Below are 23,009 nucleotides of genomic sequence, written 5' to 3'. Positions count from 1 at the left end.
TACTGAAGCCTTGCTGTTAGGCTATGACCTTGCGGTGATGCACAGATTAATAGAAATGGGTTAAATTAATACGTAAGAGTTAGCCCATAAGAAGCTAGAGCTAATGGGCCAAGCAGTGATTTAATTAATACAGTTTCTGTGTGATTACTTCAGGTCTAAGCTAGCCAGGCAGCCGGGAAGAACAAGCGGCCCTTCCTCCAACAATTCCCCATTTATTCTTTCACTTCTCCAAAGCAACTCTCTTTCATTGACCCTTACATCTCAAATAATGTATACTTCCATTAAGTAATATTGAAAATGAACAAGAGAAGTGCTCAACTTTAGCTTTTACTATCGAAATATGCCGCTGACGTTCTTATGTTAGTACTCACATAGCTATTCTATGGCGAGATCTATTTCCAAACTCCCCAAAGAATTTAAGCATCCAGTAGAAAAGGACTTTCTTATGTTTTTCCTGACCCCCAAAGTGTATTTGACCTTCTCAGCATCAGGAACATACAAATGTTTAGTTGATACAAGCTTTTGAAATTGCAAGTGTTTAATTTTGCTAACTGTGGCATTTATGTTTATGCTGTGTACCACAACTGTTAACACAGTCAGCATAGATGCTTTAATACTTATTTTCTGATTCCATGCATTTCTCACTAGTACTCTTAATTCTGGACATAGACAGTCACCCCAATATGTGTTCAAACTGGAAAGTATATACTATAATCACATAAGCACAAATATTTCTTGTATCTGGAAATATTAACTTCCTTATTTCCCTTTCAAAGTTAAACCCTTGTCTCTAAAGCTGGCTGAGCAGAGGTACCTGATGTACCACCACTATCAGCTAAATGCTGGCTGCCAGTTACACTGGTGGCTGTGTTTCTCGTTAACAATTGCCACTTCATTTCTTATGACTGTATCTTCATTCTATTACAACCATGTGTGAGGACCTTGGAAAATGTTAGCTCCTAGTAGACATCAAAGCCTCAAAATAAATATCCCAGTGCCTGGAATGTGTTACCTCTTTTGGAGCTGTTGGTCAGTGAGGTTCCATATATTGGTGATGTGGGATTTCCCTCTATATGCTGTGATTACCATTAACGAATAAAGATACTGCTTTGGACCTATAGCAGAGCAGAACATAGCTAGGCAGGGAAGACAGAACTGAATGCTGGGAGGAAGAAGGACGGAGTCAGGGAGAAGCCATGTAGCCTTCGCTGGAGACAGATGTTTTTGAAACTTTACCGGGTAAGCCACAGCCACATGACAATACACAGATTAATAGAAATTGGTTAAATTAATATGTAAGAGTTAGCCAATAAGAAGCTAGAGCTAATTGGCCAAGCAGTGGTTTAATTAACATGGTTTTTGTGTGATTATTTCAGGGCTGAGCAGTCAGGAACCAACAAGCGTCCTCCCTACTACATACTCACAAATATTACAGAATATTTATAGTGCTATTGGTCATTCTCAGAACTTGATAATATGAAATATTGCTCAAGATGACATACGATATGGAGCTATCATGTTGGTACTGATCTGGAAACTTCATCTCTATGTGCTATGCACATTACCGGATGAGAAAAGTAATCTTCAATCTTACCCAGCTGTGATCCCTGTGAGCTGCAATAATCACAGTCCTGGAAAGATGTGCCAAAGTGCAAGAGTATCATTAACATCGTGGGAGTAACCAAGCACTTCCTGAGTGGATTTAAGTTTCATTCCACGAGAAGAAACCTGGCATCATTCTCGGGACCAAAGGCCTGTAGGTAGACAACTTGACCTTGGGGAATACCTCCTACTACCATACTTGGAAACAGATACACTGCTTCTACTAACTTACAGTTATACCCATAGATCGATGCATCTCCCTACCTTCATCTGAGAAGCTTCTGTTTCCAGCAGATGGGGATTAACCTGAAGATTCACCACTGGTCAAAGCACAGAAGATAAGAGACTGTGGAATATCTAGTACTAAAGGGAACATCTGCATCACAAACTCTTCTCCAAGGCTCAGAGATCATTGAATAATTGAGACAAAGGGATGTCAAGAGCTAGAAGTCCATGAATGATTATAAAGCAAAGGTGTCTTCTGGGCACCATAGGGAAATTCTCATGTAAACTCATTGTGGCTGTGATAGTATACACAAGACCTATGAACATTTAGGACAGACCAAATCTCAACAGGAGAGGGTAGAGTTACAAAACCTCAACCCTAGCTCATGGACACTGACATTTGATAGAGGCAGTTTTCTTTAAGAGTGTAGTCCCTTGTAAGTCAACCAAATTCTAGTGCATGGCCACACATTCAAGAATGTATGGCCTTTAAAATCAGCCATCATAGGTAAAAAACAGTGTACTAGCTGGTTTTGTGTGTCAAGTTGACGCAAGCTAGAGTCATCAGAGAAAGGAGCCTCAGGTGAGGAAATTCCTTGATGACATCCAGCTGTAAGGCATTTTTTCATTTAGTGATCAATATGGGAGGCCCAACTCACGGTGGGTGTTGCCATCCCTGGGCCACTGGTCCTGGGTTCTATAAGAAGGTAGGCTGAGTGAGCCATGGGAAGCAAACCAGTAAGCAGCTCCCCTCATGTGGTCTCTGCATCAGCTCCTGCCTCCAGGATCCTGCCCTGTCTGAGCTCCTTTCCTGACTTCCTTTAGTCATGAACAGCAATGCTAAAGGGTTAGGCAGATAAACCCTGTTCTCCCTAATTTGTTTTTTGGTCATGGTGTTTCATCACAGCACTAGAACCCCTTAACTAAGACAAATAACAACAAAAATAAAATGGTGGCTAGGAAAGGGAAGTGGACTGGGAAGAGTTGGGGGCAGTGAAATTAAAAATATGCATAGCATAAAATTCCCAAAGAACTAATTTTTTGAAGGAACATATTAGTCCTCATAACTTCTTCCTGCTTTCACAGAGATATCATAAACAACTTTCAAGTTCCCCTGTCACAAGCAGTACCCCTCTCTAACAGTGTGTTTTAATCATCTGCATCTTTCTGATAAAATGGAGAGGAAAGCAGAATAAAGAATAGTGGAAGAGAAGAGCTTTTAACTCTCATGCCCTTGAAGTACTCTTTCTTTCAAAATGCTAGTATTAAAACGAAAGAACATAACACGATTAAACAGAGCCCAAGCTGAACTGACTGAAACTCTAGATTATACAAAACAAATAATAAAATAGTCGTCTTTTACATTCCTGACAGGCCAATTTATAGAAAATCCATAAATGAAATTCAAGATATAGAAACATATTTATTTAATGAGCTAATCTAAACTCTATTAGCCCTCTGGAATGCGAGGCTAAAAGAAAAGCCTAATAATGTTTATTCATTTAGACTTCTGACTTTATATGCTACATAAATGTAGGTATGGGAGAGGTCACCTCTGCTCACTTTTGGGCCACTCCATATGTGAATACAGACACACACACACACACAAGCACCTAACAAATCTCCCTGGTGAACACAGGCTCCACATTCTCTTTCTGCTGAGCCTTTGAACATTGGATCTCGAAAACACAGAAATACAATTTCACTAGCTAAGGCTTTGGGAGATAATCAATGTCTTATTTAGATTATTCAAGGGGTTTAATTGTGGGTATCACATATATGATTGTAATTAATAATGTATGTCACTTTAAAAATTATACACAAACTACTGATTGTCAAATAATTACATTATGATTCTTAATTTCAGGCCTACAATAGCAATAATACTCAACTTGATAACCTAGTTAATAATATCAATAGTACATTTTTTTAGAGATCCAGAAAAAAAAACGCATTCCTGTTTCGAAGCATTATTTTGTAATTTTCTTCAGAATACAAACTTGTTTATTCTCTGAGAATTTCAAGCATGTGTTTAGCTTCAAAATAGAATGGAAACTTCTTAAAACAACAATGGTTAAAAAAAACATTCTTTCATTAAAACAAAACTAAAATCCATCTAAAATTTATAAAGGACTCTTTGCTCAACTCTGATAGCTGACATACTTGAAATAATGGACCATCAAAAGAACAATGTCAGGACCTGATGTCTGCTGGTGTTTGTATCAGCTGCTGCCCTGGTGTTCTCCAATTATGCTTTCATCATGACTTTGCACAATAAAATCTGTTGGGGTTTAATTCTTGATTCATCACAACTATTCTTTGTGCAAATCATAACCCCTAAATGGACTATTTCTTCAGCAAGTTGGTGCTCTCATCCTCTCTGAGCCGAGCTTGTGATTTTGTCCACTGGGAGCTCCTGTGCCTTTCCCTAAGTGCAACCCGTTTTGTCTTCTACAACGAGAATTGGATGTCTTTGTTTATCGTGCACTATTGCCACAACTAAGTCTGCCATATCTTAATTACCACTTTGAAAATTTGCATTGTAGTTAAAATATGCAATAACTTTATGTATTTTCCAGTTATTCGTCTATCTCCTCTCTTTACACATTAAAAGGACTGGCCACTTACCATGTTGCTCATATTTCTGTATTGGGAAATACATAAATCTGGATTTTTTTTTACTATAAACCATTACAAAGCCTTCTCCTATATCATTAATTTATTTTAAAATACTTACTGAAAACCTTATGCAATTTTGAACACCACTGAAAATATAATAAAGCCAGACAACTGGTCTAAAATGCAACTTTATAAATAAGAATCCAAGCTCTTCCAGCTTCAAGGCAGGTCATGTTTCCTGCTACTCAAACATTGCCCAGAGCACATGACGCATGTCTCCCACAGAGACAGCCACACCCTACAGCAGTTTGACTACAAGTGGCTTACTGTAGTTATAATCCTTAGCTATGCATATCAATGCATAATTTATTTTGATTAAAAGGCAGACATGGCATTCTTCAGAACTGTAATAATATTCTCCACAACTTGGTGACAATCTTTATTTAGCCCATAAAGTTGCATATTGCTTCTCTTAAACTAACTGAAGGCTCCAGCTGAATAATTTGGCCACTATGTCCAGTTTGTGATAAGTATGTCAAATGTGCACTTCTGTACTAATAAACCACAGCAACATTCACCAGCTGCTAACAATACCATTCTTGATCCTTGCAGCTTCAGATGATAGGAGTATGTTTCAATGTTTGCCACAGTTGCCTGAAACTAGAAAATCTGACACTCACTATAGCACCTTTTACCTAAGCATAGGGCTGTCAGACCATGGCCCAAGAACGGAATCAAAGCAGGGAATTCTGCGTGTTTGTGGGGAAACTCCAAGAAAATTAGAGAAGAATCTTGTGACCTCAGTTTCGTCAACATAAGGCATTGCTTTTGGATTGTGCTTTTGAGCCCCTCTCAGATGTTCTGGATAGGAGTGAGTTGACTTCACATTATCCATTATTGCTTGTTGGTGTTACCAATTAAGTGTTTAAACTATCCTTTACACGCCTCTGCGGAAAAACTCCTTACTATACACAGTTTGCGTGAGGACTTTACTCAGGGGACCTTTCTTAACACTCAGTGTATAAATTGTTTGATGCTCTGAAGAATTAGGTTCCATTCTTCCAGGTTCCACCACCTCAAGAGCGGAAAGCATTTGTCTATGGAAGGGAGTCCATGTTTACCATAGCAGTTGCACACAAGAGGAGGATGTCTAATCAGCAACTGAGCTTACATTATATAGCTCAAACTTCGAAACGGTTTCTCAAGCTTCCACACTTCAGAAGATGGAGAAACACAAGCCTTGGCTCTCAATTTTTCAGTTTATGGCTACTAATGCCTCCAGTTAAACTGTGATTGTTTAAGTACTCCACTAGCTTCTTGAATTATTTTATAATTATTTATTTTTTTTGAAAAATTAAGCCACGCTAGTGAAGTAGGCAAACAATCTCGTGGGCTGAAAACATAAAAACAAGAAGGAAGCCAACATGTGCTAAGAGCTGCAGATCATTAAACTAGATCAGAGCTGGGGGAATCTTTGTATGCACTGGCCAAGGAAGGAAAAAAAAACAGTTTATAAAATGGTAAAAATGCTAAAAATATATTAAAGCTCATATAAATATCCATAGTCCCTAAGGGGCACTTTTGAATCATAGGTTTTTTAATGGAGCCTCTTACAACCTGCAAATGATTCCAAAGCTGTACAGCGGTGTATAAATACGTTTCACAGATAAGTATCAGGGAAATGGGTTTCAAATCATGCTTCAGCAACCTTATATTATTCTGTTTGCACTCAAATAAATTTAATCTAAACTTTCATTATCATTCATTTTCTTCTGATAATGTTTTGAAATAAATCCTTCTTCCTCTGTCAGTACAACAGAATAAGAGGAATCTTGGACAGAAGCTTAGCTTTCCTCAGCCAATCCAGAAAATTCATTACTATTGTCACGCTCACAAATGAAGAAACTAACCAATTAGGTTGTTTTCCATGAGTTGACTGTGTTGCTAAGATTTATTATAAGTATAGAACTAAAACTTCTGATGAATTAGTGATACAAATATTGTATTTCTATATGATATATTTCTATATGACATTTATATATTTCTATATGAAACAGTTTATAGTTAGTGCTATTTATTAGAAAAAGCACACAATAGGTAGTAAGTTGTTTTATATTTAGGGACTCTCTCTCTGCCTCTGCCTCTTTGTCTCACTCCATACATATTCTATTTTACAAACAAAATCGAATCTCAAATTGCTAAGTTCCTATCTGTCCTTCTAGACTCCACATGCTATCCGTAACCAGAGGCAGTCATCACCTCCCTAATCTCTACCGTCAAACGCCGGCAAAATGGCCAGTGACAGAGGTGCCCTCACAGTCAAACAGGATCTCAGTCAGCTTTCCTAGAGAGCAGAACTGAAGTCAGAGCGCGGCTTCCAGCACCAGTGATCAGGAAGATAAGAAACCAGGTTCCTTCTTCATGACTCTTTTTCTGTACCAATTGCTTGCAGAAACTAAATGTCATTAGCTTAGGTGTTCTAAATATCAATACCTCATTAAAAGAATATTAAATGTCAAAATCCATATAAATTGATGAGTAAACAGCTTGAAATGTACAATGTTCAAATTTCTAGTTACTAGATCTGCGATAGATGATCAGTATCATCTCATTATTTATGGAAAATTATAAATTTATTATAGATTATTTTATACATTTGTCTTTAGTAAAATATTCTTGAAATGTTTATAATGACAGGTTGTCTTGTCAAGGGCATTTAAGACTTGACATAATTTAAAAGTGACAAATGTATGCTTCCTCATAGGACAGCAACAGGCAAGGGCTACTATCACTCATCAAGTCAAGCTTGATGACCTCATCATCTTCAATTATTTGCTTTCAAAGAAGGACATCTGCTATTACTAAACTATATAGATCATAATATTAGATGTAATTATACATAACGAGCAGAGTAAACATAATAAAATACAACTCTTGAAAAAGACATCTGAAATGTTTAGTCATTTCGAAGCCAAAACTAAGAAAAAAGCAATGGTTTAAAGTCTAGTGGCTATGCTCGCGAGTACAACATGAAACTGTGTGCAAACACAGTGCAGTCAAGGAATGCAGGAATCAGAGAGATAGCATTCACCTTGAACCACATCAAAGACTAGGATTCTATGTAATATTTGTGAACAGAATTTTTAAAAATTATTTCTTCTGGTAAGTAACAATATTAGACAACTAGTTTACGTGGCAAACCCATTTTGTTATAATCAAGATAATCTACTTTTAATAGTAAAGGAGGTATCATGGGAGTTTCTAGATCATTGGAATAAAACAAATGCCTTTTATCTTACAAAAATCTTATGCGTAGAATTATGAGATGTTATTTATCTTAAGACTTCTATGAACATGATGCCAATCAAACAACAGATATCCTTGATGGAAAATGATGAATAATACTGACTAAATAGCATCATAAATATGTTATCTCAAATTCTCATATCATTCAGAACCACAAGTTTCATCGATTAGGTTGTTCTTATAACTGGTATCTATAATGTCTCCCAGGGGCACTTTTCTAAATATTTCCTATCTATAGATGCATGATCCCCACAATGGGAACTGCTGAGATGATGAAAATGCACAGATGGGCCTTCCTGGTCTAATCACTAAGACTAAGCCATTGCAGGAGACAGCAGAACTGGTACCTCTTCCTGTTGACTTCTACTCTCCAACTATAAGGTGGGTTGTTTCCCCATTCACCCGTTCGGACATAATTGCTGCCTCCTGACAGGTTCAACCGTAATAGGCCATTAATCACAGGATGAAACTGCAAAACCGTGACCCAAAATAAAATCTTTCTCTTCACAACTACCCAGCTTGTTATTGTAGTAATAAAAAGCTGGTCTCGAAATAAAGAAAGAATGAAAGAAAAAAAAGAAAGAGAGAGAGGAGGGAGGGAGGGAGGGAGGGAAAGAAGGAAGAGGAAAAGGAAGAGGAGGAAGAAAATATGACGAGACAAAATCCCTGTCTTTGGAACTACCCAGGTAGTTATCACAGTAATAGAAATCTGACTATCATAATTACAAGGGGTAAAGAGGTTTTTAAAGAGGATTTAAATAACATCATATACATTTTTAACCAATAATTCTGATCAAGTAGAGTCTTCAGATTACTCCAGTGTTGATTTTAGTTTGGACATGAATCCATAAATTAAAAAAAGTACAAAACCATTTCATTAAACGTAAACCCTCCTATTTAGATGTAAAAGCACCAGGACTGGCTGGCGCACTGGAACCAACAAATCTAACTCTTGCTTTTACATTTTCTAGTGGCTGTTGCCATAACTTCCTGTGTTTTAAGTTTATGTTTGAGTTATAAATTTACAATGCTATATTTTTTATCTTGCTATATAAACTGAATTTTATCTGGAGACAACTTGGTGTCACTCATTCCTAGGAATAAAAATACTCTCTATAGTGAGAATTTCGAGAATGAGTTGATCTCAGAATTACACCAATACTAAATTCATTTCTACATTCTCTAACCTTCAGCTACACTCACTAATTAGAACTTCAGTTGAAATTACCACTCAACAATAGTTCAACATTTATTTATTTTGTGTATGGGGGCACATGTACTCCATGGCTCCTGGGTGGGGGTCAGAAGACAACTTACAAGGTGAGTTCGCTCCTTCATGATGTGAGTTCTGGGGATCGATTCGCAGTTGTCATGGTTGGGGACAATCACTTTTACTCACTGAGCTAACTCATCTACTTCATTAAAACTTTTATACCTCAAATCCTCCAGTACCCCTAAAGCACTAACCTCCAACTGAAAGAGAAAGAGAAACGCAGCACTTAGCCCCATTCCTCTCCTGTGCATAACATAATCCTTGTGGTGGCATTTCAACTGCATTTTAATAAATGAAGACTACCTGATGATCTGAGAGGAAAAGAGTCCCTCTACTCAGCTTTATAGACCAGGTTATGGTAACACACACTTTCAATGCCAGTAGCCACAATGACACGCACCTTTAATCTCAGTAGCCATGCTAGTTGCCATAGGAACTGGGTGGTGCATGGCTTTAATTACGGAGATGCATACCTTTAATCCCAGCACTAGGGAGGAAACAGCTCTAAGACACATAGTCTCCTTCTGAGATTCCAGAAGGCGGGAGTGCCATTTCAGACTGAAGTCTAGGTAAGAGCCAGTGGCTCCTTGTTTTGCTTTTTGGACCTTCAGGTTGAACCCCAATTTCTGACCCTGAGTTTTTATTAATCGTGCTTCAAATCCTCCTGTATTTCATCTGCGTTATAACACTTTTACCATCTGTCACACCATATGGTTTGGTTATTCGTGATGCTGACTAGAATACTAACCCATAAGACAAGGATGTCGTTCATGTCTGGATGCCCAGAATCTAGAACATCCATGGAATTTAGCGGATGCTACTCAAGTAGCCGAAGAACTTTGATGGGTTTTGCTTATTTGTCTGTTTGGTTTTGGTTTTTGATTTTTGTTTTTGATTCTACAGTCTGGGGCAACTAAGGGTTCTTGTTTTCCAGGTCATTAACCAGCTCTATTGTTATCTTCAGTTAGCCCACTGACATTTGAAGGTGGTGGTCCTCTTAAACCTTTCTCAAAAGGCATGTAAATCATGTTGTTCATGTTACCTGGAGGAACTCACTACATGTTTATATTTGCTGATGTGAAGGACCCTCTGACACGCCTTTGGGTAGTTTTCCTCAGCTCTCCCTCAGCTACTTTCAATGCCTACATCTTTGGATGCTTCGCCATATCAGCTTCTATTTCCAGTCCTTTTTCACATTAAAGATGGAGCCCTAGGAGAGGTGGTCAACACTTGTAAGCTTCGGGGATTTTTGGCAGTGGAGGTAGGGGATGGGAGATAGGGGGATTGTGCAGCATTTTTGTCGAGAATTAGAAGTGCCAAAAAAAAAAATCTGTGCTAAAAACAGGAAGCAATTGGAAAAACACTTCCTGTTTTATAATACTTTCAGCTATTCCATCATGAGGGGAATGTTGTCCTGTTTTTCCTAGACCAGAGGTACCAGTCATCTCTACTCTTTTTGTTTAGCATACCTCTCTCTGCACGCACACACGCACGCACACACACACACACCCTGACCACAGACACCTTCAAGCACATATACACTCACTCACTCTCTCTCTCACACACACACACATACACACTCACATACACACATATGCACAAGTTTCTCTTGAATCAGAAGTAGTGACAGGGCTGTCACTACAGGGTAAATAGTGAAATCACTTTCCCCAAGTAAAGTATATAAAACATGTTTTGTTTCATCTTTGTAATAAGGTTCACACACACACACATACATATATAAAAGTCTATTTTGGTTTTGCTACTGTTTTGCCCTTGAAAGATAGCCATATTTTTTATTTAATTAGACATCTAGTTTTAATCAAAAGCCATGTATAATGACTAAGAATAAATTAATCAAATTCAACTTCATCACTAACATTTAGCTCATTGTCAGTGTTCTGGAAGTGACAAGTCGTCTTCTTGCATTGAATTTCAGAAGAGTTGAGAGAATTATGAACAAGCCTTTATATCCGTCCATAAATGTGTCTTGCCTGAGGCTATTCACTGATAGAGATAAAATAAATGCACAGAAACAACAGCAAAAAAGAATCCCTTGTCAATAATTAGAAAGTAAATACTCAATTTGTCAGGAAGCAGACTCAAAGAGAAAGCCTGTGTTCCGTGATTAATTCCATTAATGGAGCAGCGAGGAGAGCTACAGATATGACTTCCTCTCCATACCAGGACCCTAGGCTGGGAGCCAGGGCCTTCTCAGGATGTATTTGGAACAGCTCCCATCTCAAGAGCCTCCAGAGAGGGAAGGTACTTTCAAGGCCTTCCACTGCACATAGAGGAGTGAGCTGAATCACAGGGTGTCGGAGAATACTACAGTGAACATATGGATATCAGAGGGAGACTTTTGGGAGCCAGTTACTCCTTCCACTGTGCCATCTAGGGACCCAACTCAGAGCGTCAGGCCTGCACAGCAAGTATGTTTAGTGCCTTTGCATGGGCTGTCTCAACACTCCCATATTTACTCTTCATATCCTAAACACACTCTGTGTTGTTCTACGTGCATTTCTTGCTTAAATTCTAACCTGTTGCATCTTCTCGATCTGTTGAACTCATGTTTATACTGATACACTCTATGGAAAGACACTTTTCCCGTGAAGCTTTTCTCAATCGCACCCACTAGGAAAAGAGTGCTTCCCACTCATAAGTCCATCATATTCGCTTTTATCTTTCAAAGATATCACTGTCATCTGAGTCTATATCATATTCATGGTTGCAGACATGCATGGAGAATATTTCAATCATGGTATTTTCAAAAATTCATGCTTTAGTCTCATCTCTATTCCAAAACCATTTATGAGAATGCCTCTCATGTATTAGAAATTTAAATAATATCTATCTTCCAAATAGTGGGCTTATAAGCAATAAATGAAGAATATATTTCCAAATGCACTTATTGCCTTGTGACTTGCCACAGAAGTGAGATAAATGCAAATGTTCAATGGACAAACCATCCATCTTTCAAACTATTTCTTTGTATCATTAGCATAGTATGGACCGAAATGCAACTTTCCTAATATTTTAAAAGCTAAGCACACACACACATACACAAACACATACACCTGATTACAATATGATTCTGCTCATCATTTATAAGAAACATAATACTGTTTTCTTGTTAATTATAATTTTATAAGTAAAAACTGGCTCATTTAAATGGTTACAGAACCAGTGAGCGTTGCGATTACAAACTAAAATTCTTCAGAAAGCAGAGAGCACTTGACAAGTCCTAAAACCTTACTTTTCTCACACATTATACTTCAGTGAGTGCATGAATATAATAACAGCTATCAATCTTCATAACTTAATATTTATAAATAGAGTGAAGAACTCTGTCTTGGAGCGATTTAAATCCCATACTCCTTCACTTCCGTTGGTGAGTTATTTTTCCAGTGTTCTCTGACACAGTGCTAGACAGTCAACTAGCTGTGTTCCAGATGGACCGAACGTACTTTTTACATAGTAGAAGGTATCAGACCTCTTGGAATTAAAAAAGAAAGACTACACAACTCTGCCTATGCCCTCAGCTCCAGTCTCTTCACATTTGCTCTATGTTATCATTCCATTTTCATGTGACTTCTTTTCCCCAGAAGACACTTCACACCCCGTCTATTTTTCTGTTCCAAATGCAATCAGGGAATAAAAGTACTCAAATAAAAGCTTCTGCAAGCTTGTGAAAGAATTCAGTTGTATCTGATCTCTAAACATACTGTGTTGTGCTGTAATTTATTAACACCCAATCTTACTAGACTGAATCAGGTGGATTTAACATTAGAAAAAGGTATAGAAAGGTCTATATTCACATTCAAGACATAAAAATGATTTATATTCCCTTTTTTTTTTTTGGTTTTTTGAGACAAGGTTTTTCTGTGGTTTTGGAGCCTGTCCTGGAACTAGCTCTTGTAGACCAGGCTGGTCTCGAACTCACAGAGATCCACCTGCCTCTGCCTCCCGAGTGCTGGGATTAAAGGCGTGCGCCACCACCGCCCGGCCATATTCCCTATTATATATTATTTTCTCCTCCCAACTAAAGTATGTAGAAGCAGGCCAGCAAGAGGAACGCAAATAGATCCATACTTATCACCCTGCACAAAACTCAACTCCAAATGGATCAAAGACCTGAACATAAACACCAGAAACACTGACCCTGATAGAAAACAAAGTGGGAAATAGCCTTGAATTCACTGACACAGGAAAAGACTTTCTTAACACAACACCGCGAGCACAAGCAATAAGCTCAACAATTAATAAATGGGACCTCACAAAACTGAAACGTTTCTATATGGCAAAGGACACTGTTATTCAGACCATGTGGCAGTCTGCAGGATGGAAAAAGGTTTTCCAATTACAAATCTAACAGATGGCTAATATCCAAAATATATAAAGAACTTTAAAAAACTAAATGTCAAGAAAACAAGGAACACTATTTAAAAACTTTGTACAGATATAAATAGGGAACTCTCAGAAGAGGAAACTCAGTTGGCAAAGAAATACTTAAAATGTTAAGTAGTCTTCCATCAGAGAAATATAAATAAAAATTACTTTGAGATTTAGTCTTAACAACTGTCAAAATGGCTAAGATCAAAAGTAAAAGTGGCAGCTCATGCTATAAAGGATGTGTAGTAAGGGAAACATAGAACCATGGCTGGCGAGGAAGCAAACTTGTCTGGAAGTCAGTGTTGCGGTTTCTCAGAAAGATGGGAATCTATCTACCTCATGATCCAGCTATAGCACTCTTGGTCATATACCCAAAGGACACCTCATGCTACCACAGAGACACTTGCTCAGCCACACTCATTGCTGCTCTATTCACAATAGCCAGGAACTGAAGCAACCTAGATGTGAACAAATGAATGGATAAAAAACAAGTCCATTTATAAAATGGAGTAATGCTCACCCACGTAAAATAATGGCATCATGAAATTTGCGGGTAAATGGAAAGAACTAGAAAGAAGTCATCCCAAGTGAGGATGTTTACATATCTCAGTTCCCTTTTGATTTGATGGTTAAGCAGGCAAGTTAGCTATGTAACTGACACATCTCCTGGGAATAAAGATATCAATAATGAGTCTACTTTTATAGCTTCAATTTATGGATCAATCCATGTTGTTATCAGTGACTCTCAGCTAATGAGTGGGGTATATCCTCATCGGGTATAGAAGAACCACCAATGGGGATGGGTATGTACAAACTGAAAACTATCCCAGTTAATATTAAAAATATATTTAAAATTTGAAAATAATCATCCACTTTCTTAAGTGCAAATATTATGTCAGTTAGTTGTATTAAAATATGAGCTGGATGGGGCTGAACATGCCAAAATCCTGCAGTTTGGAAGGCTTTGGAAGGAAGATTATTAAGTTAGAAGAAACCTGAGCTATGTAAAGAATTCTATATCGGCTTGGGCTACATGGCAAACCTTGTCACAAAAAGAAAAAAAAAAAGAACTCAAACAAACCACACAACAATAATAGCAAAATTGGTAAGTGGGAGCATCAATTTTAAACTAAAGCAGCATCAGTTTATGCTAAAAAAAATGTAGATGTTAAACCCCGTGAATCTAGAAGTACAGCTCCTTTCCCACAATTCACATTTGTTTTATACGCCACATCTTTAGAAACTGTGACATTATGTTAAGACTTTCATGCAAGAGAATATTTTATAGAAATAAATTGACAGGGAGAAAGAAAAGGACAAAGGGGAGAGAGAGATGAAGAGACGGAGAGACAAGCACTCGCCGTCCTAAGTAACATAACAGGCACCACGTGAGGATAGTGCCGGTGCTTATGGAGCGTGGGCTGTAATAAATGCACTCACCTCGGTTAAGTGAGGATTGGGGTTAAAACCACAGAGGCTACAGACGGTGGTCTGACACTCAGTGCATGTGTTAAAGTTGGCCTTTTCTGGACTATGCAACAGAAGTTCAGTGGTGTTGCAAAGGGGACAGATGGTTTTGGAGAGGTCTTGTCCTGGAGTCTGTGCTGCAGAAGTAGGTGGCGGCTGCAGAGGTCTTCCAGAGACCGTTTGGCTTGTCGGTTTCATAGGCTGTTGTTGAGCTAAGGGTTTCGCTGGAGCGGGCTGTTGAGCTGAGGGTTTCGCTGGAGCGGGCTGTTGAGGCTGGGGCTTTGCTGGGGTGGGCTGTTGAGCTGAGGGTTTTGCTGGAGCGGGCTGTTGAGCTGAGGGTTTCGCTGGAGCGGGCTGTTGAGGCTGGGGCTTTGCTGGGGTGGGCTGCTGAGGCTGGGGCTTTGCTGGGGTGGGCTGCTGAGGCTGGGGCTTTGCTGGCGTGGGCTGCTGAGGCTGCGGCTTTGCTGGGGTGGGCTGTTGAGGCTGGGGCTTTGCTGGCGTGGGCTGCTGAGGCTGGGGCTTTGCTGGAGTGGTCTGTTGTGGAGGTTTTGTAGGAGCTGGCTGCTGAGGCTGGGCTTTCACTGGGGTAGGCTGCTGAGGCTGAGGCTTTGCTGGAACAGGTTGCTGAGGTGAAGACTTTGCTGGGCCTGGCTGTTGAGCTGGTGTCTTCCCAGGTCCAGATTGCTGAGTTGGAGGAGTCTTTGTAGGCCCAGGTACCTTAGCTGGAGGCTGTGGGCCAGTTTGTTGAGCTGGGAGTTTTGCTGTTCCTGGCTGCTGAACCGGGGACTTTACTGGCCCTGGTGGAATCTTTCCAGGACCAGGAGTTTGAGTTAAAGGCTTTGGCCCGGGCTGCTGAGATGAAGTCTTCTCGACTCCAGCCTGCTGCACTGACGGCTTGGATGTCACTGGAGGTTGCACTGGGGCCTTTACTGTCCCTGCTGGTTGAGCTGGGGACTTTGTTGGCCCTGGCTGCTGGACTGTGGCCTTTGCAGGTCCGGGTTGTTGGGCTGCAGATTTCCCAGGACTTGCTTGCTGAGCTGGTGTTTTGGCTGGGCTCTGCTGGGAAGGCTTTCCTGGTTCTGAAGGTTTAGTCTGAGGCCTGGCTGCATCTTTTTCAATAGGCAGCTTTGTTGGGTCCGTCTGCGGAGGCTGGGAAGATGCCTGGGAAGGCTTTCCTGTGCTGGGGGCTTGTGGTTTTATTTTTTCTGCTTGTTGGGAAGATGCTGACTTGGGAGAGGGGTCCTGCTGTATCCCTTCCTTCACTGGCCCTTGCTGTTTCGGAACCGACTTGGGTGAGGGCTGTTGTAAGGGAGGTTTTGTGATTCCTTCCGATTTCCCTTGGTCCTTCTGAGCAACTTTTTGTTTCCTTGTTGTTTCCTCCTGGGATGTCTCAGAGTCTGATATCAAATCAAAAGGGTTGAATTTATTTACTACAGAGGAGACAGCACTTAAAGGGTTAACGTCTGAGAAGAAACCAGGCATCAAACTAGGCTTATACTCTTCCTTAAAGTCAGTTCTGGACTTGGATTCTTTCAAGCTAATAGTGGACGGACTCCTTCCAGGCAACTTCTGCTCCGACCTAAACGTGTCTGTAGTTCTGCTTTTACTGAGTCCAGGCTGAGCGGGACGCCCAGGGTCCGGGGGCTTTCCGGGTTGCTTGGGAGACTGACTACTATCCAACTCTTGTTTCCTGGAAAATTGAAAACAGCGGAAGTTATTTCAAATCAAATCAATATTTAAAGTTATTGTTTTCTTATAACTCAAACGTATGAAGCCCCAGTTTGTATTGCAGCCTAGATGGAACATAAAATTTTCCTAGTCTGTTACTTTTTTGGATGGGTAGACATTTTAACAAGGTAGTATAGCAAAAGCAGCTTGTTGGTGACGAAAACTTATGTGGATAAACAATATAAACTTAGACAAATATACTTATTAGACTATAACATATAGGCTTAAAAAGTAAAACTGCATTGTCAAGGTAACGTCATATTGACTATCTCTAGTATGTAATGTCGTACATGACTATGTCTCCTTTTTGATCAAAACTTATGGTCAAGGAAAAACAAAGAGAATTAAGAAGTTGCTTTAAAATATAACAGCTTGCCAGTTTTGTTTTTACTTAATTTCGATAATTCGTAGTTACCTAAGGCACACTGTAATATTTAGATGGCCTGCAGTAATGGAGCTAAATGATACCTTTTTAGCACACTGAGAAATCTAATGCTTTACACAATTTTGCTTTGTTCTACTTGGAATGGTAACACCCATCAAGCACTATCCTTATTAAGCCTTATAAAGACTTGCATGTTAGTTACTAAACTTCTTTGAGAAACAAACTTTCTTGTGCAAGGCCAATATAACTTTATTCGTTCTAATAGTTAATTATTAATGTGGAATTTTTATGCAGCATCACAGCTGAGACTTAAATTAGCTTGAGATAGCAACCCAATAGCCAAGCAGCATGGGACCAGCTATGGCCCCATTTTCGAAAAGTGCTATTACTTTCTTCAGTCGAAGAAAACATGTAATCACTTCATTTAGCGATTGTTACATTGTTTAATCATCTTATCTATTAGCACTGATATTGCTAGACAGGTGTAACAAGAAGCTTTACGTGACAGTTTTTAAAAAAAAAAACCTGTCAATATGATCAACTTTAAGTGATCTGAGTTGAATGATTAAGACAGGTATTTACAGATATGTTGTCATATTAGGTATGTTAAATTTTGAATGAGCCATTTCTGTCAGCAACAAAAGCGCACTGATTTCCTTCCACACTATAGCAGTGGAGAAAAACAGATAAGGAGTTTGCTTCATTAATGTCACTTTCTATTTGGAAAAATGCATATTTCTGTTCGAAAGAAACAAGGAAAAAGAATGCATGATTTGAGAGCACCTGAAATGTAAGATGGCCCCAAAGGGTTCTACATCTTTTATTCAGTTTGTCAAAACAGGCTAGTTAGGGGCACAGCCACACATTGTCAACTTTGTGGTATTTAATAATTCTCTTCAGGACTTCCCTAATGCTTACAGTGTGAATCAGGATCTAAGAGAGAGTGAAAAGAAATGGAAAAGTATTACTAGTAGCAAAGACTGAGTGAAAATATTTTTCCACTGGCACATATGCATAAAATGACATAATAAAGTGACTAAATATGGTAGAGTGTAGCTCACTGGTGCAGTGTCTGCCCGTATTATCCAAAGTGCTGTATGGATCCCAGTACTGCATACTATCAATGCTAACTACAATAGAAGAGTTTGGGATGGTCCCTCCAGGAAACGGTTTTTTTTTTAAAGAAAATATTTTACTATGTTTCCAACAGCTTAATTTTAAAAGAGACCCAACGCTATTTCTTGAGTCATTACTCATAGCGCTGTGATATGTTTTTTTAAAGCCATTGCTATATATTTGTATTTGGACATAATGTAAGAATGTCTTCCTAGGACACCCTACCTGCACCCCCCCAACAGCCATCAGAAGGCAGAAGAGTCACCATAAATAACTGAACATAGGCTATTTCCAAAGAGATATATTGTTTAGATTTTGACATTATTCTGAAATTGGTTCTGCATTCGAGTTAATATAATGCAAAACTCCCTTGAAAGGACTTTGGTAGAGTTTGTGCCTATATTATAAGTAATTATTGGGAATTTCACCAAACTGAACCTTTGTATGTGGTCTTTGAAAGTTACCTTTAAACAAAGGCCAAGGAAATATATTCTTGATTTTTATTGTCATTTCTTGAAAATACTATTAAATTATCTTAATCTATGTCTTATGACACTACTTCTTCACTTAATCCAATGTATGTGTAATAGCAAGTGAAAAAACAAACAGCTTTACAAATACCAAATATTTGTTGAAATAGAAAACATCAAAATTGAAAACAAGCTGCATGTGCTACACATCATAATACATTATAATTGCATAAATACCCCAGAAATATTAAGTTGTGCTGTCAGAAAAGACATGCATAGCCACAAAGACTGTCCCCCAATTCTAACTTGGCTTTAATGGTTGTCAGTATGTGAATTCAAGTAAAAAAGAAAAACAGAAAGAAAATCACCAAGATAGCGACTTGACGCCAAACAAAAATGTAAAGCTCCGTGAGAAAAAGTGATCTCGTGAACCGTTTGCCATATCAGCCACTCTACTGAAAACTGAACTAAAATGCAAACTCTGCTTACACGCTGAACTGTGAGCTAGGAGAGGATATTCACCCATGTTTTCATTGCCAGTATCAGGGCTGGAAGTAGGAGAAAAGCGCTAATGTTCGGTGAATCCGTGAATGAATGGATGGGTCACAATGTGAGAACCAATGGAGGAACGCAACAGGTCCTTGCTTCACTCTCCATTAAAGTTTCTTGAGTTCCTTTCCCTGCAAAGTCTTCTACAGGTCTTCTAAGATTTTAAATGTATACTTCCCATATTCACTTAAGAACCCGGACTTGACCTATTGTTCTATAGTAAAAGAAAAACAAACAAACAAAAATAGCGGAGCAGATGGCCACTCAGTAGGGGAGGCTCTGAGGAGCACTGAAGGAAACCATCAACTCCCAGATTTTATCTTCTGGGATAAAAAAAAAGTGTGCAGTAGGTAGGGCCTTCCCACATCCCAGCTTCACGAAACAAGTGAAGAGTAGAAATAAAAATGTCTTTCCCTAAGTCTACAATGAATCAACGTCAAGAAGAAATTTTGTTCATAAACTTATTCTGATTCTAGCCTAAATTATTTGTGTTTAATTCCACATCCTTTGTTTTTTCATTTTACTAATGCTATTCCCAGATTAGAACTTTTCTTTCATAAGTTAACAGAGAAGCTGTTTTGGATAAAATGATATTTCAGGCATATGCAAATATAAAAATCTGAACCAGCTGGAATGATGAAATGTTTTTAAATGTAACACAACAACAGTCAATGACACTTAATTTGACAGTGCTGAGTCACATAAAATATTCCATATCAGAAATAAAAATACCTAAGAAAGAGCTATTCACTTTTATAAGTAGAGAGGACATAGGATTTAAAAGGCTAAGAGAAAAATTCAAAGTCATAAAACTAGGTAAGGAAGTTGGGCCTCCAGCCTCCTAATGAGGGTGCTTCGGTGAGGGCTCTCACTTATTCACATGTAAAGGAATAAAATTTGTATGATTAGCATTTCTAACAATGCATACAACACACAGCTTGTGTGGGGCCATAATTGAGACTTTTCTAGGGATGGCATTGAGATTAGCATGCTTATATCTTCCACTCCTTCCTATTAAAAATCCGGCAAAATGTCCCTGTGAACTTGAGTCATCCTCAGAATGACTTCCTAAAACAGGTAAGACAGGTTTTTATTATCTTCTTTAGAATCCAGGAACATGAGACACACATGAGTAGTGAAATGCATATTAATTTCCTATGAGTCACAAAGAAAATCAATGCACTAAGAACCTGAGTACTGGAGCTGAAAATCCTTACTTCTCAAAAGTAAAGCCAGATAGATAAATTCTGCCATGTCTAATGCATGCATCTAAAAGTCTAAAAATCTGAAATAATCTGGACCTTTATATGCACGTATATTTAATTAATATGATCCTAAAAGTCTAAATGGCAAGGTCAAGTGGATCTCTCAATATTATGTATAATGCATATTTTCCCAAAAGTATACTTTATAAAAATACCTTGGCAAAATATGTGTGTGAGGAAATAAAAAAAATATGTTTGTGTATCTTTTACAAATCTTTACCAATTGCAATTGGGGGCAGAAATCGCCTAATAATAACAATGCCAAAGTGTTCAGTTGCTAATGAGAAACTTTGAAAGCATACTGCTGTACATAAGCAAAGGTAAAACACCAATGATCTCGGTCGTATTTGCAACCATGCTAGACCTGTTGCATGTGCCCCTCTGGAAAAATTAGAGATCTGGCTAAGAAAAGCCCTACTGCTCACTATGATCCTAAAATGACACGCTTAGTGAACATTTTTTTTTCTTTCAAAGTCAGGATTTTAGCAAGCAGAGAAAAACAGCTCCTCTTATAAATTATTTAAGAAAAGCTTCAAGCCTTTACTAGTTTTCAACAATAAAAGATTTTTAAATTTTGGGGCTAATTTTCACGCTACTGTGGTTTCTTTCAAATTAAATAGGGATTTTCACCCGACAGAGATCAACATTTCAAGATCACAACCCTTAAGAAACATAATCTGCTCCGGTGATAGGTTTATTGTGATAGCTGAAAAAAGCAGCATTTGGGTTAGCATGCTGGCAGCTAAGATGATTTTTTTTTAAGTTTATGATGTAGAACATTCTTTACCTATACATCCAGCTCTTTCTTACTTTTGATACCTCAAGTCAAGATCGTGTAAGTCCCGTTAAGTAGTAAAAAGATGTTTCAGGACCATGGATAGCTATTTGTTCCGCCTAAGGATGTGAAGTGAAAGGGTTTGTTTACAATAATAAAGGCGGAGAAAGCATGATTATACCCTCTTGGTATCTAATTAGAAAACAACTCATTCATTAGAAAGGGGGGAAATGGAAAGCTGGAGAGGAAATGAATATGTTAATATTACAGATTAGCTTTTATAATTGCCGGTGCAAATTGTCATTTATTTATCCTGTTTTAAAGTGTGGATTGAAACCTAATCTCAAGGTAATGCAAATTCCCATCTTCCATAAACTGAAAGTCATTTTTGCATAAAACAGAGCAATGGTTTAAAAAAACCACCATATGCTAATTCTGAAATACATGTTCAGCACCTGCTCTGCTGTGACCGATCCATCTGTTTAATGTCACAAAATATCTCAGGGCCTCTTTCACTGAATATAAAAGGTGTATTTATTCTATGCCTTTACCTAGGCAGCTCCTGTTCTCTGGGGAAAGGTTGGGAATGGAGGACCAGTCACCTGCAGGGGCTTAAGGGTATTGTTGCAGATATATTTACACATCATTTCCAGAGAAAAAGACCTCAGAACACTAAGGAGGTTTAAGCGTACAGGTAAACACGCAACCCAGCTCTATCCATTTTCCAACACGTCTGTGATGTATTAATGGAAGATTTCCAGATTAGTAAAACACTGTAGGGCATCTCTCCACACCACCCTAGAGGGAAAAGGTTACAAAAGGCCAAACATTTAAAAAAAAATTTAAATCACACCCTAAAATCACAATTCCAAGAATGCAATTCATGACTATCCCACCAGAAACTCTACACTGCATCATTTTTATTCCGCCCATCCAAAGCTTATGATCGCCTTATCGCCACCCCATTAGGGAGAATAAAATGAAGGGAGGCGACATATATGTACCACCGCGCGGGCACACACACATACGTGCACGGGAAGCGGTATATATATATATGCCTGGACCTCTCCATCATGCTGTGCGTGCCTGTGCATAGAAGGCGACTCCGCAGCGGCCGCGGGGACGCTTCCCTTGGGCAGCCCCTGCGCCCTTGACATGACAGCAGCGATCTGTCTCCTCTCCTCCTCGCTCAGCTGGCTCAGGTCCGCCTCCATGCCGGCTGGGATTCCGGGGTGCAGGGCGCTCCCCGAGCCGCCAGCCCCGCCTGCGGCCGCCGCCAGCCCTTCGGGGAGCCCTTCCCCTTCCAAGCTCGCCTCGTTGCCCATGGCTCTCGGCGGGACACGTCCCGGTGCAGAAGCCCGCGGCCGCCCGAGCCCCGCCAACCGGGGTCCGCCCCGAAGCGTGCAGGCTGCCCAGCCCGGGAGGCTCGGGGCCCTCTCGGCTGCCCGGTGCAGCGGGGGGGGGGGGGGGGGGGGGATGAGCGCGGGCTCAGCGAGGTCCGCAGGCGACGCCCGCGGCCGGCCGCTCCTCCATGTTGGACAGCGCCAGGGCGAGCTCCTCGCTGCCTGCCTCCCGGTAGCCGCCTCAGCGCCGGAGCAGCCCGGGAGCGGCGGAGCTCGGCCAGCCCGGCGCCGTCGGCCCCGCCCCGCGCCCCGCCCCCTCGCCGCGCCCGCACTGCGCGTGCGCCGCCCCAAACAGGTGATGTCCGCCACGCCCCCCCCCCCCCCTCCGCCCTGCGTCGCGTCGCGCGTCGGCGCCCCGGCACCGGCTTAAAGGCACCGGGCGACGCCGCGGTGAAAGGGCCGGGGCGAGCCGCGGACGCTTCTCCCAGTCGTGTCGC

General features: G+C 39.9%; 1 protein-coding gene across 1 annotated transcript in view; it reads right to left on the bottom strand.

The window, feature by feature from the left end:
* LOC121434751 (protein piccolo-like) overlaps positions 1 to 22,623 on the bottom strand; it is a 298,146-nt gene extending 275,523 nt beyond the window's left edge. The window contains exons 1-2 of the mRNA XM_041633705.1: positions 22,256 to 22,623; positions 14,855 to 16,571 (exon numbers count right to left, since the gene is read on the bottom strand). Of these exons, the coding sequence (XP_041489639.1) occupies positions 14,855 to 16,571; positions 22,256 to 22,494 (1,956 nt within the window). The 5' untranslated portion in view covers positions 22,495 to 22,623. The remainder of the gene's footprint in view (positions 1 to 14,854; positions 16,572 to 22,255) is intronic.
* Between the last annotated feature and the right edge of the window lie 386 nt (positions 22,624 to 23,009).

This window comes from Microtus oregoni, unplaced genomic scaffold, assembly GCF_018167655.1.
Source record: "Microtus oregoni isolate MIOR12 unplaced genomic scaffold, Mior012 000044F_ref0000062, whole genome shotgun sequence".
Taxonomy (NCBI): Eukaryota; Metazoa; Chordata; class Mammalia; order Rodentia; family Cricetidae; genus Microtus; species Microtus oregoni.
The sequence above is the reverse complement of the archived record's forward strand: the minus strand, read 5'-3'. Positions and strand labels throughout refer to the sequence as shown.